This window comes from Emys orbicularis, chromosome 3, assembly GCF_028017835.1.
Source record: "Emys orbicularis isolate rEmyOrb1 chromosome 3, rEmyOrb1.hap1, whole genome shotgun sequence".
NCBI classification, from domain to species: Eukaryota; Metazoa; Chordata; order Testudines; family Emydidae; genus Emys; species Emys orbicularis.
The window spans coordinates 91,789,069-91,806,564 of NC_088685.1; the positions used below are offsets into that span (position 1 = coordinate 91,789,069).

The 17,496-nt window shown below is 45.6% G+C and overlaps 2 protein-coding genes across 2 annotated transcripts; both read left to right on the forward strand.

The window, feature by feature from the left end:
• Nucleotides 1–4,171: 4,171 nt before the first annotated feature.
• On the forward strand, nucleotides 4,172–7,283 carry LOC135876724 (calcium homeostasis modulator protein 6-like). The gene is made up of 2 exons (XM_065402048.1): nucleotides 4,172–4,702; nucleotides 6,864–7,283. The coding sequence occupies exons 1-2, from the start codon at nucleotides 4,172–4,174 to the stop codon at nucleotides 7,281–7,283; spliced, it is 951 nt and encodes a 316-aa protein (XP_065258120.1).
• Nucleotides 7,284–13,684: 6,401 nt separating this feature from the next.
• LOC135876680 (calcium homeostasis modulator protein 6-like) lies at nucleotides 13,685–16,628 on the forward strand. The gene is made up of 2 exons (XM_065401968.1): nucleotides 13,685–14,234; nucleotides 16,209–16,628. Exons 1-2 carry the CDS (start codon nucleotides 13,725–13,727, stop codon nucleotides 16,626–16,628), a joined length of 930 nt encoding a protein of 309 aa, XP_065258040.1. The 5' UTR covers nucleotides 13,685–13,724.
• The last annotated feature ends 868 nt before the right edge of the window (nucleotides 16,629–17,496 follow it).

Below are 17,496 nucleotides of genomic sequence, written 5' to 3' on the forward strand. Positions count from 1 at the left end.
GAAGGACTGTCTGGATATGTGGACTCCCTACTCAGACCTTACGCCACCAGCACTCCCAGCTATCTCCGTGACACCACAGATTTCCTGAGAAAACTACAATGCATTGGTGACCTCCCAGAAAACACCATCCTAGCCACCATGGATGTAGAGGCTCTCTACACAAACATCCCATACACAGATGGAATACAAGCTGTCAGGAACAGTATCCCTGATGATGACACAGCACAACTTATTGCTGAGCTCTGTGACTTTATCCTCACACACAATTATTTCAAATTTGGTAACAACATATATCTCCAGACCAGTGGCACCGCTATGGGCACCCGCATGGCCCCACAATATGCCAACATTTTTATGGCTGACCTGGAACAACGCTTCCTCAGCTCTCGTCCACTCATGCCCCTTCTCTACCTACGCTATATTGATGACATCTTCATCATCTGGACCCATGGGAAGGAGACCCTGGAAGAATTCCACCATGATTTCAACAGCTTCCACCCCACCATCAACCTCAGCCTGGACCAATCTACACGGGAGGTCCACTTCCTAGACACCACCGTACAAATAAGCGATGGCCACATTAACACCACCCTATACCGAAAACCCACCGACCGCTACGCCTACCTTCATGCCTCCAGCTTCCACCCCGGTGACACCACACGATCCATCGTCTACAGCCAAGCACTGAGGTACAATCGCATCTGCTCCAACCCCTCAGACAGAGACCAACACCTACAAGATCTTCACCAAGCATTCTCAAAACTACGATACCCACACAAGGAAATAAAGAAACAAATCAACAGAGCCAGACGTGTACCCAGAAGCCTCCTGCTACAAGACAGGCCCAAAAAAGAAACCAACAGAACTCCACTGGCCATCACCTACAGTCCTCAGCTTAAACCTCTCCAACGCATCATCAGTGATCTACAACCCATCCTGGACAATGATCCCTCACTTTCACAGACCTTGGGAGGCAGGCCAGTCCTCGCCCACAGACAACCTGCCAACCTTAAGCATATTCTCACCAGCAACCACGCACTGCACCATAACAACTCTAACTCAGGAACCAACCCATGCAACAAACCTCGATGCCAACTCTGCCCACATATCTACACCAGCAACACCATCACAGGACCTAACCAGATCAGCTACAACATCACCGGCTCATTCACCTGCATGTCCACCAATGTTATATATGCCATCATATGCCAGCAATGCCCCTCTGCTATGTACATTGGCCAAACTGGACAGTCACTACGCAAGAGGATAAATGGACACAAGTCAGATATCAGGAATGGCAATATACAAAAACCTGTAGGAGAACACTTCAACCTCCCTGGCCACACAATAGCAGATGTAAAGGTAGCCATCTTACAGCAAAAAAACTTCAGGACCAGACTCCAAAGAGAAACTGCTGAACTCCAGTTCATTTGCAAATTTGACACCATCAGATCAGGATTAAACAAAGACTGTGAATGGCTATCCAACTACAGAAGCAGTTTCTCCTCCCTTGGTGTTCACACCTCAACTGCTAGCAGAGCACCTCACCCTCCCTGATTGAACTAACCTCGTTATCTCCATACTGATTTATCCCTGCCTCTGGAGATTTCCATTACTTGCATCTGAAGAAGTGAGCTTTCTTCCCACGAAAGCTTATGCTCCCAATACTTCTGTTAGTCTTAAAGGTGCCACAGGACCCTCTGTTACTTTTTACAGATTCAGACTAACACTGCTACCCCTCTGATACTTTACAGCTCACTACTGTGAGTAGTAATAAGGCAATCACAACTAGTCCTAGTAGAAGACATCAAACTTGTTACTAAGTAGGGTGACCAGGAACACCTGGTCGAAAAGGGATCCCGGCAGCTCCAGTCAGCATTGCTGACCAGGCCGTTGACTGTCCGGTTGGTGGCGCCGCACAGCGGGGCTAAGGGAGGCTCCCTGCTAGCTTCTGCTCTGCGTGGCTCCCGGGAAGCAGCCAGCATGTCCCCGCTCTGGCTCCTATGGGTAGGGACAGCCAGGGGGCTCCGCATGCTGCTCCCACCCCAAGCATCGCCCCCGCAGCTCCCATTGGCCGGGAACCACGGTCAGTGGGAGCTACAAGGATAATGCCTGTGGACGGGGCAGCACGCAGAGCCGCCTGGCCACGCCTCCGTATAGGAACCAGAGGGGGGACATGCCGGCTGCTTCCAGGAGCTGCTTGAGGTAAGCACCACCCAGAGCCTGCACCTCTGGCCCCTACCAGGCCCCAACTCCCTGCCCCAGCCCAAATCCCTCAATCACAGCCCGGAGCACCCTCTTACACCCCAAACCCCTCATCCCCACCCCCACCCCAGAATCTGCACCCCCAGCCAGAGCCCTTACCCCCCAAAAATACACCCCAACCCCTTGCCCCAGCCTGGAGCTCCCTCTTGCACCCTGAACCCCTCATTTCTGGCCCCACCCTGGAACTCGCACCCCCAGACAGAGCCTTCACCCCCTCCCACACCCGAGCCCTCTGAGCCAGCCTGGTGAAAATGAGCGAGTGAGTGAGGGTAGGGAGAGCAAGCGACAGAGGGAGAGGGGATGGAGTGAGCAGGGGGCAGGGCCTCAGATAAGGGGCAGGGCATGGACAGGGCCTTGGAGGAGGGGTGGGGCTGGGGGCGGAGCAAGGGTGTTCGGTTTTGTGCAAGTAGAAAGTTGGCAGCCCTATTAATAAGTGATTGCTAAATCAGGATCTAAATTCTAACCATTTTTGTTTGTTTTTTGTTTGTTTAATAAAAAACGTATTTTAGGGCCATCTACAATACATATAAGGATCTGTGGACTCATATGTCCAAACCAAGGTTGGTAAATCTTTGGCACACTTCTGAGACAAAGTAGAGATCCAGCCTCCACTGCAAGCCAACTGAACTTCAATCATATCAGAGGATAACCATGTTGTAACTGGGTCCCCCAACCCAGTTATATATTTAGTGTAGGCCTCTGTTATGCTGAGAGTTACTGGTGACTGCATCGATCACAAACTGCTTTGAGTCTGAGTGTAAACACACCCTTCATTTAACACAACTGTCAGATGAGTTAACCAGGACCTAAGACAAAAGAAGGTTGTGGACGCTCCCAGGAGTTTGGGCTGAGTGGGTGGAGGGGTTTTACTGAGCATTGTGTGTGAGACGGGTGGGTGTGGGTGGGTAAAAAAGCAGAACACACACACACACACACACACACACACACACACACACACACAGAACAAAGAGTGATGCAGCGGCAACAAAGCAAGAAAGCTGAGCAGTGTCCTGTGAGCATAAAGGTATAACCCTGGAAAAGCTGGAGAGAGACCTTTTGGGTCTGGTGTTTGCTAAGGAGGCTTGGAGCTGTAAGCTAAAAAATTGCTCCTTTTATTATTGATTCCTTCTGCAGTCAGAGACACAGGACTGTGTACATCCTTTGCAAATATACAAAATTGCATCAAAGAAATATTTGGCTATCCCCAATTTCTCCTCTCAACTGGAATATTACTGGGGCCCTGAACTTTGACTGGCCGGCCAGACACTCCAGGCCAAAAGGGGCAACACCTCAACTTAGATCTCTGCATGATCTAAAGCATATAGTGAGCCTTGTTATGATACAGTTTGGCTCCATCTAACTAGAGGCCAAATCAAAGTATTCTATAACTGGAGTTGGTCAAAAAATACAAAAAATATTTCATGATGTTTTTGTTTCTATTTTATTCCCTTTTTCCTTGAAATTTGAATTTTTTACAAAAACCTTCCTAAAAACATCCAATTTTGGGAGGGGAAATTGCAGCCTTCTCTACTTATCAGTCACAACCAAATTGATCAGCCATTGTGAGACTCAGGCATTTTGGGGAAAGTATATGTAAGCTTTAAAGAAGCAATGATGGCGGTGTGGGAAAAATAACAATAGCAGCGTAGGTTTTGTGTGCTATCTACCTGCTGTTTCTGTAATTTCAAAAATACAGAGAAAATGCTCAGTGGGTATTTTCAGATGTTTTCTCCTACATTGCACCACCTTCGCTACACCAGGGGAAAGTGAAACCTTTCTGTTTATTTGTGAGAGTTGTGGGAACTAGAGACCTCACATCCTCTTCCTTTTGTACACATAACCAAGTGAGGTTTCATCCCCCTCAAAGGCAAGGGCACCAGGCAGAGTGCAGCAGCAGGGGCAGGAGATGGAGAAGTTTCGCACCGTGTTGGATTTCTGCCTCAGTCACCAGAAGGTGTTCAGTTACAGCGCCGTGTCCCTGCTGACCGCGGGCAGCGAGCGTCTCTTCTCAATCGTGGTGTTCCAATGCCCCTGCAACTCCTGGAACATGCTCTATGGCTCTGTCTTCCTGCTGGTGCCTGCCCTGATCCTCTTCCTTCTTGGCTACCTGCTGAACGTCAGGGCCTGGCGGCTGTTCACTGGCTGCTGCGCCCCAGGCAGGTGTTGCTGCTTTATCCACAGGAGGCGCTGCTGGCGCTACGTTAGGGTGCTGTGGCTGGTGACAGTGAGTGTTGCTGTGGCCCCACTCACCTGGATCGCCGTGGCCCTGCTTGGAGCCAACTTCTATGAGTGCGCAGCAAGTGGGAGCAGCCTGTTGCAGAGGCACCTGTGCCAAGGCAGAGGGACTCAGTGCCATGAGCAGGTGGCCAGAATACCCTGTGGTGGGACTCTCCCCAAAGAGGCACAGACATTTGTGAGCCTTCGGACTCAGTCCCAGGTATGGTCTCTTCCATCCTTTGTTTTATTCTATTGGCTTTAGCCCCATGGATGTGCAATGGACGCGGAGTGATTTCTGGAGAGATGGAGGGGCAACATAAGTAGTTCAGTTAAAGTAGGTGCTGTCCCTTGTGTCCCTCAGCTTACTTGTGCTTATGTGATGGCCTAGGGATGCAGCCTCAAGGCTATAATATGAAAAAGAAATTTTTGCACTTATGTAGTTAGCAAAATATTCTAAACCAGCTAAAAGAAAGGTAATATATTGTTAGTTGCATCTCCCACTGCAGTCTATATTGCTTTCTACCATTTTGGCCTGCTGTAAATCTGAGGAGATTGCTTCCTAACGATGTTCATGCCTTTTCCTTTGAGGCAAGTTGAGAATAAGTTTGCATGGGCAGGGAACTTGACTGGATATCACATAATTGGGCTTTCCCATCCGTAGATTTTCTACCCATTTCAAAAGAGATGTATTGTGAATTTCTCTTCTCTTTTTCCACTTCCTTGCCTCTCTTTACATCATGAACGCTTTTAAGTTCAGTTCCTAAACATAAGAGGAAGCTGGTGTTTATTTAAAATCTTTAATAACAGCAGAGAATTAGCATGTGAAAAAGGATGTATTGAGTGTCTGACTGTAGGTCCCCAAGTCTGAAATCACTGTCAATTTCACACTCATATTCCAGGAATAGGGTTTAATTTTTGTTTTCCTGAAAGCAAGGTAGCTATAGACTGTGGAGAGCTGAAAAGGAAGAATGTGTTTGTTTCCCCCTTTCCGCCCCCTTCTTTATGATGTAAATAAGCGGCCTACAAAGTTTTGGAACTTTTTTGTTTGTTCTTGTTTTAATTTCTCCTGTTTTCTTCCATTAGAAATCCAGGTTTGATCATCTCCTCTTTTCACTAGAAGACTATAAGACTTTGATTTCACTAAGAAAAAAGGGTGTATCCTTAACTGGAGTTTGCTAACTGGAGGCAGGGCCGGCTTTAGGAAGTGCGGGGCCCAATTCGAATAGTTTTGACGGGGCCCGCCGCAGAAATGCCGCCGAAGACCCGGAGTGAGTGAAGGACCCACCGCCGAAGTGCCACCGAAGACCCGGAGCGCGGGGCCCTCTTAGGCGTGGGGCCCGATTCGGGGGAATCAACCTAAAGCCGGCCCTGACTGGAGGTAAAATCCTAGTGAAGACATGGCATTTTGTAGTTTTTGCGTGAGTAAGCAGCTCAAGTTAATTACTCAGCTCACCCAAAGGCAACTTGTGTGAAAACTGAAGACTGCCTTGTCTTCACTAGGATTTAACCTTGAATGAACTAACTCAAGTTAAGAACACACCTTTTTTCCCTAGTGAAGATGTGGCCTGTGGTTGACTAGAGAACTAGATGATTTGTGAAATCAGGGAAACCATGTAATTGAAGTCTGATTAGTTGAGATGGGAAGAGATTTTTAATCAGTTAGTTTAACATTCTTTGTTTTTTATCAGAATCTGTTTAACTCAAACATGTCAGAGAAAAGAGTTGAAAAATTGGTCAAAGAGTTAGCACACTGTTCCTTCAAGTAAGAGACTGGAATGGGAAAGGTCCCAATCCATATTTGTGAATCATGCAAAAAACCTGGCAAAACCAGGGGAGATAAGATCGGCTATTCCTGATATTTCTACGGTAAAAAAAAACAAGAAAAAGGTTAGACTCTTATTATTTATTATTATTTTTAATTGGGTCTTTATAGATAACTAAAAAGCAAAAAGGGATACAAACCCATTTTTTCTTTGATGGTCAACTTTAAATATTATAAAAATACACTGGCTTTTTTACTTGTAAGACTCAATCTGTATGAAAGTGGACACAGTTAACGTTGCCCCTAGTCAGCATTTCCAGCCATTTCCAACAGAATGTTGGATAGAAACCTGAACCCACCCACAGTCAGGATGGATTATTCTCTTCCAACCCCAAAATCTCATCCCAGGCCCTTGCAGTTTAGCAGACTTTGTTGGGATTGCTCACATACATGAGGTACCCATTGTCCACAGACAGCACAGAGTGATGGGCTCTTCAAGCAGTGTCCACTTTATTGATCTCCTGTCTAAAACAATGTTAAATTACATATTCTTAGCCAGGAACTTTTGATGTTCCTAATCATCTGCAACCTTCATTGATCCAGCTGTATGTTCCCCCAGGTGCTAGGATGGATATTGATAGCAAGCATCATGGCTTTAGTACTGGCTGTCACATGCATCAACCGCTGTCGTTCTCCAGTCAGTTTTCTTCAGCTGAGGTTCTGGAAAATCTACTTGGAAAAGGAACGGGAGGTTTTTGAGAGGAAGGCCAAGGAGCATGCAACCAAGCTGGCAGAAAGGAACCTGAAGTGCTTCTTTGAGTCCACTGTGCCAGAACCATTTCAGACTCCCAGCAACAAAGACTGGCAGCAGATCTCATCCTTGTATGCCTTCAATACTAAAGGACAGTATTACAGCATGATACACAAATATATTAGTGCAAACAGAGGCACCAGCATCAGATCTACTGAAGAAGATGTGTTTTCTCCTGCTTTAGGATTTGTGGATGGCACTGATTTTAATGAAACGGGGACATTATAATCAAATAAAGAAATTCTGTTTTTGTAACATGGACAGTTATGTAATTATGGCCATAGAAAAAGGCTCTCGTTCTATGCACTGATCTCTTGTTGACATCAATGGAAGTTATGTGCAAAGTCTTCAGGAGAAGATGGCCCATAAAGTTTGCAGCATTATTTTTAATGAATTTTGTTACTTTTACTTAAGTGCCTTTAGTAAAATACATATTTCTGGATGGTGATTTTACAATTTTTTATCCCCTTGACTCTTTCAAGTTATGATGTTAAATAGCTTAAATCCCAACACCAAAGATAAGTGCATGTGCTGTTTTGAAATACTACAAAGCACCTACTAGAAATATACATTAGCTAGTCTGTCAGCTCAGAACATTTGACAATTAGTGTTGCAAAACCAAAGTTTTACCCTTGGCATTGCTTGCCCATCAAAAACAATAATACTATATATTTTTTAAATTAAGAAGTAGCTTTCTAGGCTTTGAGCCATAAGCAAGTTCCCCACAAGCGTGCAGAGAAAGAGGGAATGTTGAGTGTGTCTTTGTATCATTGAGCTGGTGCATTCTGATGAATCACGGTTGAGAAGCTTGTTGTTAGCAGTGAAACAGAGGATCATACGAGCCGTTATTATGCAGCAATAGTCAAAAAAAGTTAACAGAATGTTAGGAGCCATTAGGAAAGCAATAGATAATAAGACAGAAAATATCATAATGCTATTGTATAAATCCATGGTACGCCCACACCTTAAATACTGCATGCAGTTCTCATCACCCCATCTCAGAAAAGATATATTAGAATTGGAAAAGGTACAGAAAAGGACAACAAAACTGATTAAGGGTATGGAACAGCTTCCATATGAGGAGACATTAAAAAGACTGGAACTTTTCAACTTAGAAAAGAGACTATTGAGGATGGATATGACAGAGGTCTATAAAATCATGTCTGGCATGGAGAGAGTGAATAAGGAAGTGTTATTTACCCCTTCACATAACACAAAAACCATGGGTCACCCAATGAAATTAATTGGCAGCGGGGTTTTAAACAAATATAAGGAAGTACTTCTTCACACAACGCACAGTCAACCTATGGAACTTATTGCCATGGAATGTTGTGAAGGCCAAAACTATAATGGGGTTCAAAAAAGAATTAGATAAGTTTGTGGAGGATAGGGCCATCAGTGGCTGTTACTGAAGATGGTCAGCGTGTCCCTAGCCTCTGTTTGCCAGAAGCTGGGAATGGGCGACAGGGGATGACGCGCTTGTTGATTGTTCTGTTCATTCCCTTGGAAAGCCCTGGCCTTGGCCACTGTTGGCAGGGCCGGCTCTGGCTTTTTTGCCGCCCCAGGCAAAAAAGCCTCCGGCCGCCTCCCCCCCCCCCCGCCTGCGGCCGGGGGGAGGGTGCCGGGGGGGGGAGGGTGGCCGGAGCCCTGGGAGGAGGGCGGCGAGCCCCGGCCGGGGCTCCGCTCTCCCCCCGGCCGGGGCTCCGCTCTCTCCCCGGCGGCCAGAGCGCAGGGGGCAGGGCGGCGAGAGCGCCGCGGGGAGGGCGGCGAGCCCGGCCGTGGCCCCGCTCTCCCCGGCGGCCGGAGCGCCGCGCCGCCCCCATCCAGATGCCGCACCAAGCACAAGCTTGGTGGGCTGGTGCCTGGAGCCGGCCCTGACTGTTGGAAGACTAGATACTGGGCTAGAAGGACCATTAGTATGATCCAATATGGCCATTCTTATGTTCTTATAGGAGACCAAAGGAAGGCAGGAAAATACTGAGCATGAATCTGAATATATAGCCTAGTTTACTAATGAAGTGACATGAAAATGCCTCTTGAAGGGTAACTTCAAGCAAGCTGTGGACTAACCTGTGTCTGTGTCTGTCTTTAGTCGAGCTATCTAGGAAAGGGTCATCCCTTCAAATAATATGTAGTGCCAAGTATGTTGTGAATGTTCAGTAAGTAATAACTCTAAATCAGTGTTCTTAAACTGGGGTGCACGCACCCTTGGGGGTGCGAGATTCCTTTTCTGGGGGTGCAAGACATGCCAGATTTTTTTAGAAGGTAAATCATTGAAAACACAAATTAAGCACAGGCACGTAAGTACAATTACTTTGTTTCATCAAACCTATGTATTTATTAACATTATACATTTATTAACAATTACTGTAATATACAAACAAAAAATATATCTAGGTTTAAGGGGTGCGAGAACATATTTTGAGAAACAAAGGGGTGCAGGCTGCAGTAAAGGTTAAGAGCCACTGCTCTAAATGATGGCCCAGAGTTTGGCTGGCTGGACTGAAATATGCGAGCATTACTATTTGTTTACAAGCAGAACTGTACCATAATAATGAAACTAAAAACTTGCTTTGTGGTAACTTCAGTTCGCTTTCACTGCAGTCTGAGTTGGTCAGAGATTGCAACATAGTCTACTAAGTTGCTCCACTGCTAGTATCATGCTGCCCAAAGATCTGTCACTAAGGTCTGAATGCACAAAATGAGTTAGGTGCCTGAGTCCATTTTAGGCACCTAAGCCCCAGTTTTGGGTCCACTGCGATGCACAAAACTCCCACTGAACCCTGTAGAGGCCTAAACTCACTTGATGCCTAAGTTTTTGCAATAAAAGTTCCCTGGGCACCTATGTTTCTGCCTCTGGGTATGCACACTGCTGCCTGCCTCTAGGCACCTGGATGTCTATCTCCCGGCTAAACCCTCTAACCCACAGACCAATTCACAAACTGGGGAAGATAGGCATTAGTCCACCTATGTCATCCTGGGTGGGGCCCAATCCAGTAGGCAGCCTCTGAGCAAGCCAACTGGATCAGGGCCCTCAGGTGAGTTCACACAAAACAGCAGGGGAAGAGTTAAAGTGTCATTTTTACCAGAGCGAGCGAGCGAGCGAGCACACACGTGAGAATGACGCTGTAGCCTGGTGGTAGGGTGCGCAGGTGGCAGACGCAGGATCCAGGGCCCCTGCTGCAGTGACTCTTTAATTAGAATGCAACAACTTGAACGGGAGAGACTGAGGGAAGCTCCACATCAGAATATCCCATAGCCCAGCAGCAAGAGCACTCACTGTGAGGTAACAGACCCCGTTCAAATCCCTTCTACCCCTCAGGTAGAGGGGGGACTTGAACTGAGGATCTCCCACACCTCAGCCATGTAACCTAACTACTGGGTCCGCCTCCTGCCCCCTACTCCAGGTTTCTTATTAAGAGCATAGGTGCTAACGCCAGGAGAGCGCTTGCAGCTGAGAATCCCGAGCAGAGATAGGCAGCACCCTGCAGGCCAAACTCAGGGACCTATCTCTGAGACGGGCCAGGCTTAGTACACCCTTCTCTCACTGGCATCTCCCACTGACTACCTTGGGCAGCTCCCCTCCTAGCAGGCTGGCTTTTGTGGATTGCCGTCTAAGGCGCCTCTCTCTCCCCATTCACTGTCAAGGAGCTCAGGGACCTAACTTAGGCTTTGTAGTGATTTTCTAAATGTCTAAATCCTTTTGTGTATTCAGGCCTAAGCCTGCAACACACCTGAAATCAACACTCAGGAAGATATACTTTCAGTGGTGACAATCCAATGCTTGATTCATTTTGCTTTTTATACAGTCTGGGTAAAGTTTTTTAATGCTAAGAATATATGAATATACCTAGCATAGGCACGCAGTAATAATAAAGGGATTAAAAATATGCAGTCACTATAACTAAATAATAATGGCTGAGTAGGAGGGCATTTTCTAGCCATTAATAAGCAGCTTCGGAATTGAGGGTAGAAGGTGATGTTCAGGACCCTTAAAGTTCAGATCTACTCTGAAAAGTTACATTGTAAAAATGGTCCTTAGATCATTTGAGAAAAAACCCCAAGTGCGTATTGAGGTCAGATCTGCTTACTTGTGTGGCAGAAAAGATTTTACTGCTCTTTACTCCTGTTAGCTTTGGGAATCCGGTTCTGCCTAATCATCAACAGAATTGGTACCCAAGTTCCTCCAGAACTGCATTTCTGGTGACTGTGCAAGAGCCAGAAAAGTCCAGTTTGACTTTGAAATCCCAGGTTGAGATTACTAGGTTGCCTCTCCATCCTCTACCCCCTACTCCATTTTTTTACTTGTAAACTGGGCAAGTTTAATATGGAAACCATTAAGACACAATAAATATTGAACTCCATAGAACTTCTTTTTTGGTCACTTTAAAAACAAACCAGAAAAGAAGAGCCTAATATAACTGACTGGAGATGCCCAGCCTGGAAGACTATATTCTTATTGTAAACAGTGAAACTATAAAAATGTAAATAAAGAGAACTCCAGATAGTTATTTTGTGTGTTGAGAAGTTAAAAATGCATGTTCCCCCTGGATTCAGTACTCTGCTTAGTGTTTTGGTCCTCCCAGCAGGTAAAGACCAACACAGTAACAAGACAGTGCATTCTCATTGTGCCTTTAGTTTGTGATACCCAGTAAACGTCATTCAGTTAAAAATGTCCTACCTTTCTCTGTCACATATAAGAGTTCATTGACGACTAACAAGAGTAATTTTATTATAGATGGTTGCACCCTGGAAGAGGGTGAAATCCTGGCCCCACTGAAGTCAGTGGCAAAACTCACATCGACTTAAATGGGGCCAGATTTTACCTAAGGAGTATATAATAGAATCACTCATAGACTCATTGACTTTAAGGTCAGAAGAGACCAGCATGGTCATCTAGTCTGACCTCCTGCACATTGCAGGCCACAGAACCTCACTCACCCACTCCTGTAATAGACCCCTAACCTCTGGCTAAGTAACTTAAGTCCTCAAATCATGGTTTAAAGACTTCAAATTACCGAGAATCTAGTTTAAACCTGAAAGTAACCTGTGCCCCATGCTGTGGAGGAAGGCAGAAAATCCCCAGGATCTCTGCCAAACTGACCTGAACGAAAATTCCTTCCCAACCGCAAATATGGTGATCAGTTAGACCAGGTGTGGGCAAACTTTTTGGCCTGAGGGGCACATCATGTTTCGTAAATTGTATGGAGGGCTGGTTCGGGGAGGGGGTCATGGCCCGACCCCCCACCTCCTATCTGCCCCCCCCGGGACTCCTGCCCCATCCAACCACCCCTTCTCCCTGCCCCCTGACCGCCCCCGGGACCCATGCCCCTGACTGCCCCCTGCTGCCCCATCCAACCCCCCCCCTTCCTGACTGCCCGCGGACCCCCGCCGCCCCATCCAACCCCGTTTTCCCACCAACCACCATCCACAGCCCCACCCTGCCCTGACAGTTACCTATAATTTAACATCGACTATGGCATAATAGCCCTTTTAAATGAGGAGGAATTGGGCAACCCTGAGTAGGAAGGAAGAAATAGTATCTCTTATTGTAATAAAGATATGGAGATATACCTATCTCATAGAACTGGAAGGGACCCCGAAAGGTCATCAAGTCCAGACCCCTGCCTTCACTAGCAGGACCAAGTACTGATTTTGCCCCAGATTCCTAAGTGGCCCCCTCAAGGATTGAACTCACAACCCTGGGTTTAGCAGGCTAATGCTCAAGCCACTGAGGGATTACTTTACACACCAGTCACCCCACGCTGCATAACACAGAAGTTAGCACACTGGCCTCCTAAACCACTGATCACAAATTTAAATCCCACTAGTAGAGCCATAGTCAGCATTAATAAGGTCTGTGACAAGATGTCGAGAAAGGCCTATGATAGGCCCAAAAGAAGATGTGGTGCAGGGAAGATGTGAAGGCTGGGTGGGGATGAGAGATGCATTGTTTGCACCTTTCTGTTTTTGGGGCTGGCCCAGGGCTACTCTGAACTATGGTCAGCCAGGAATGACCCACAGGAGCTGCTTGCTAGCTGGGAATTGCTGGAGTGCAGCAGCACATGAGTCATACCCCTTTCTTCCTGCCACAGCCTCTGTGCCAGGGCCTCAGCAGAGATCAAGCCGCTTTCTGGTGCGTTAATTCGTAAGGGGAGCAGAGCAAGGCCCAAGAGGGAGCCTGTCAGATGAGTTAACCAGGAACTAAGACAAAAGAAGGTTGTGGACGCACCCAGGAGTTTGGGTTGAGTGGGTGGAGGGGTTTTACTGAGCATTGTGTGTGAGACGGATGGGTGTGGGTGGGTAAAAAAGCAGAACAAAGAGTGATGCAGAGTAAAGCAAGAAAGCTGAGCAGTGTCCTGTGAGCTAAAGGTATAACCCTGGAAAAGCTCAACTGGAATATTACCAGGTGAGGTTTCATCCCCCTCAAAGGCAAGGGCGCCAGGCAGAGTGCAGCAGCAGGGGCAGGAGATGGAGAAGTTTCGCACCGTGTTGGACCTTCGCTACACCAGGAGAAAGTGAAACCTTTCTGTTTGTTTGTGAGGGTTGTACGAACTAGAGACGTCACCTCACATCCTCTTCCTTTCCTACACATAACCAAGTGAGGTTAAGGCAAGGACAAAGGCAAAGGCAAGGGAGCCGGGCAGAGTGCAGCAGCCGGGGCAGGAGATGGAGAAGTTTCGCACCGTGTTGGATTTCTGCCTCAGTCACCAGAAGGTGCTCGGTTACAGCGCCGTGTCCCTGCTGACCGCGGGCAGCGAGCGTCTCTTCTCAGCCGTGGCATTCCAATGCCCCTGCAACTCCTGGAACATGCTCTACGGCTCTGTCTTCCTGCTGGTGCCTGCCCTGATCCTCTTCCTTCTTGGCTACCTGCTGAACGTCAGGGCCTGGCGGCTGTTCACTGGCTGCTGCGCCTCAGGCAAGTGGAGCTGCTGGCGCTTCTTTAGGGTGCTGTGGCTGGTGACGGTGAGTGCTGCTGTGGCCCCACTCACCTGGATCGCAGTGGCCCTGCTTGGGGCCAACTTCTATGAGTGCGCAGCAAGTGGGAGCAGCCTGTTGCAGAGGCACCTGTGCCAAGGCAGAGGGACTCAGTGCCATGAGCAGGTGGCCAGAATACCCTGTGGTGAGACTCTCCCCCAAGAGGCACAGACATCTGTGAACATTCGGGCTCAGTCCCAGGTATGATCTCTTCCATCCTTTGATTTATCCTATTGGCTTTAGCCACATGGAGGTGCATTGGACGTGGAGTGATTTCTGGAGAGATGGAGGGGCAACATAAGTAGTTCAGTTAAAGTAGGTGCCACCTCAGCTTACTTGTGCTGATGTGATGGCCTAGGGATGCAGCCTCAAGGCTATAATATGAAAAAGAAAATTTTGCACTTATGTAGTTAGCAAAATATTCTAAACCGGCTAAAAGAAAGGTAATATATTGTTAGTTGCATCTCCCACTGCAGTCTATATTGCTTTCTACCATTTTGGCCTGCTGTAAATCTGAGGAGATTGCTTCCTAACGATGTTCATGCCTTTTCCTTTGAGGCAAGTTGAGAATAAGTTTGCATGGGCAGGGAACTTGACTGGATATCACATAATTGGGCTTTCCCATCCGTAGATTTTTCTACCCATTTCAAAAGAGATGTATTGTGAATTTCTCTTCTCTTTTTCCACTTCCTTGCCTCTCTTTACATCATGAACGCTTTTAAGTTCAGTTCCTATACATAAGAGGAAGCTGGTGTTTATTTAAAATCTTTAATAACAAAAGAGAATTAGCATGTGAAAAAGGATATATTGAGGGTCTGACTGTGTCACCCAAGTTTGAAATCACTGTCAATTTCACACTCATATTCCAGAAATAGGGTTTAATTTTTGTCTCCCTGAAAGCAAGGTAGCTATAGACTGTGGAGAGCTGAAAAGGAAGAATCTGTTTGTTCTCCCCCCCCCCCCCCTTTATGATGTAAAAAAGAGGCCTAACAGGTTTTGGGACTTTTTTGTTTGTTCTTGTTTTAATTTCTCCTGTTTTCTTCCATTAGAAATCCAGGTTTGATCATCTCCTCTTTTCACTAGAAGACTATAAGACTTTGATTTCACTAAGAAAAAAGGGTGTATCCTTAACTGGAGTTTGCTAACTGGAGGTAAAATCCTAGTGAAGACATGGCATTTTGTAGTTCTTTGCGTGAGTAAGCAGCTCAAGTTAATTACTCAGCTCCCCCAGAGGCAACTTGTATGAAAACTAAAGACTGCCTTGTCTTCACTAGTATTTAACCTTGAATGAACTAACTCAAGTTAAGAACACACTTTTTTTTCCCTAGTGAAGATGTGGCTTGTGGTTGACTAGAGAACTAGATGATTTGTGAAATCAGGGAAACCATGTAATTGAAGTCTGATTAGTTGAGATGGGAAGAGATTTTTAATCAGTTAGTTTAACATTTTTTGTTTTTTATCAGCACCTGTTTAACTCAAACATGTCAGAGAAAAGAGTTGAAAAATTGGTCAAAGAGTTAGCACACTGTTCCTTAAAGTTAGAGACTGGGATGGGAAAGGTCCCAATCCATATTTGTGAATCATGCAAAAAACCTGGCAAAACCAGGGGAGATAAGATCGGCTATTCCTGATATTTCTACGGTAAAAAAAAAAAAAAAAAAAAACCAAGAAAAAGGTTAGACTCTTATTATTTATTATTATTTTTAATTGGGTCTTTATAGATAACTAAAAAGCAAAAAGGGATACAAACCAATTTTTTCTTTGATGGTCAACTTTAAATATTATAAAAATACACTGGCTTTTTTACTTGTAAGACTCAATCTGTGGGAGGTCGTATATGAAAGTGGACACTATTAACGTTTCCCCTAGTCAGCATTTCCAGCCATTTCCAACAGAATGTTGGATAGAAACCTGAACCCACCCACAGTCAGGATGGATTATTCTCTTCCGACCCCAAAATCTCATCCCAGGCCCTTGAAGTTTAGCAGACTTTGCTGGGATTGTTCACATACATGGGGTACCCATTGTCCACAGACAGCACAGTGTGATGGGCTTTTCAAGCAGTGTCCATTGATCTCCTGTCTAAAACAATGTTAAATTATATATTCTAGCCAGGAACTTTTGATGCTCCTAATCATCTGCAACCTTCATTGATCCAGCTGTATGTTCCCCCAGGTGCTAGGATGGATAGTGATAGCAAGCATCATGGCTTTAGTACTGGCTGTCACATGCATCAACCGCTGTCGTTCTCCAGTCAGTTTTCTTCAGCTGAGGTTCTGGAAAATCTACTTGGAAAAGGAACGGGAGGTTTTTGAGAGGAAGGCCAAGGAGCATGCAACCAAGCTGGCAGAAAGGAACCTGAAGTGCTTCTTTGAGTCCACTGTGCCAGAACCATTTCAGACTCCCAGCAACAAAGACTGGCAGCAGATCTCGTCCTTGTATGCCTTCAATACTAAAGGACAGTATTACAGCATGATACACAAATATATTAGTGCAAACAGAGGCACCAGCATCAGATCTACTGAAGAAGATGTGTTTTCTCCTGCTTTAGGATTTGTGGATGGCACTGATTTTAATGAAACGGGGACATTATAATCAAATAAAGAAATTCTGTTTTTGTAGCATGGACAGTTATGTAATTATGACCATAGAAAAAGGCTCTCGTTCTATGCACTGATCTCTTGTTGACATCAATGGGAGTTATGTGCAAAGTCTTCAGGAGAAGATGGCCCATAAAGTTTGCAGCATTATTTTTAATGAATTTTGTTACTTTTACTTAAGTGCCTTTAGTAAAATACATATTTCTGGATGGTGGTTTTACAATATTTTATCCCCTTGACTCTTTCAAGTTATGATGTTAAATAGCTTAAATCCCAACACAAAGATAAGTGCATGTGCTGTTTTGAAATACTACAAAGCACCTACTAGAAATATACATTAGCTAGTCTGTCAGCTCAGAACATTTGACAATTAGTGTTGCAAAACCAAAGTTTTACCCTTGGCATTGCTTGCCCATCAAAAACAATAATACTATATATTTTTTAAATTAAGAAGTAGCTTTCTAGGCTTTGAGCCATAAGCAAGTTCCCCACAAGCGTGCAGAGAAAGAGGGAATGTTGAGTGTGTCTTTGTATCATTGAGCTGGTGCATTCTGATGAATCACGGTTGAGAAGTTTGCTGTTAGCCCTGAAACAGAGGATAATACGAGCCGTTATTGTGCAGCAACAGTCTAAAAACATTTAACAGAATGTTAGGAGCCATTAGGAAAGCAATAGATAAGACATAAAATATCATAATGCTATTGTATAAATGCATGGTACGCCCACACTTTAAATACTGCATGCAGTTCTCATCGCCCCATCTCAGAAAAGATATATTAGAATTGGAAAAGGTACAGAAAAGGACAACAAAACTGATTAAGGGTATGGAACAGCTTCCATATGAGGAGACATTAAAAAGACTG

Excerpts from the sequence above, each read along its gene's own strand:
- LOC135876680 (XM_065401968.1), top strand. The coding sequence starts at position 13,725 with ATGGAGAAGTTTCGCACCGTGTTGGATTTCTGCCTCAGTCACCAGAAG. Across the intron at positions 14,235-16,208 it reads ACATTCGGGCTCAGTCCCAG|GTGCTAGGATGGATAGTGAT; the intron begins GTATGATCTCTT and ends ATGTTCCCCCAG.
- LOC135876724 (XM_065402048.1), top strand. The coding sequence starts at position 4,172 with ATGGAGAAGTTTCGCACCGTGTTGGATTTCTGCCTCAGTCACCAGAAG. Across the intron at positions 4,703-6,863 it reads GCCTTCGGACTCAGTCCCAG|GTGCTAGGATGGATATTGAT; the intron begins GTATGGTCTCTT and ends ATGTTCCCCCAG.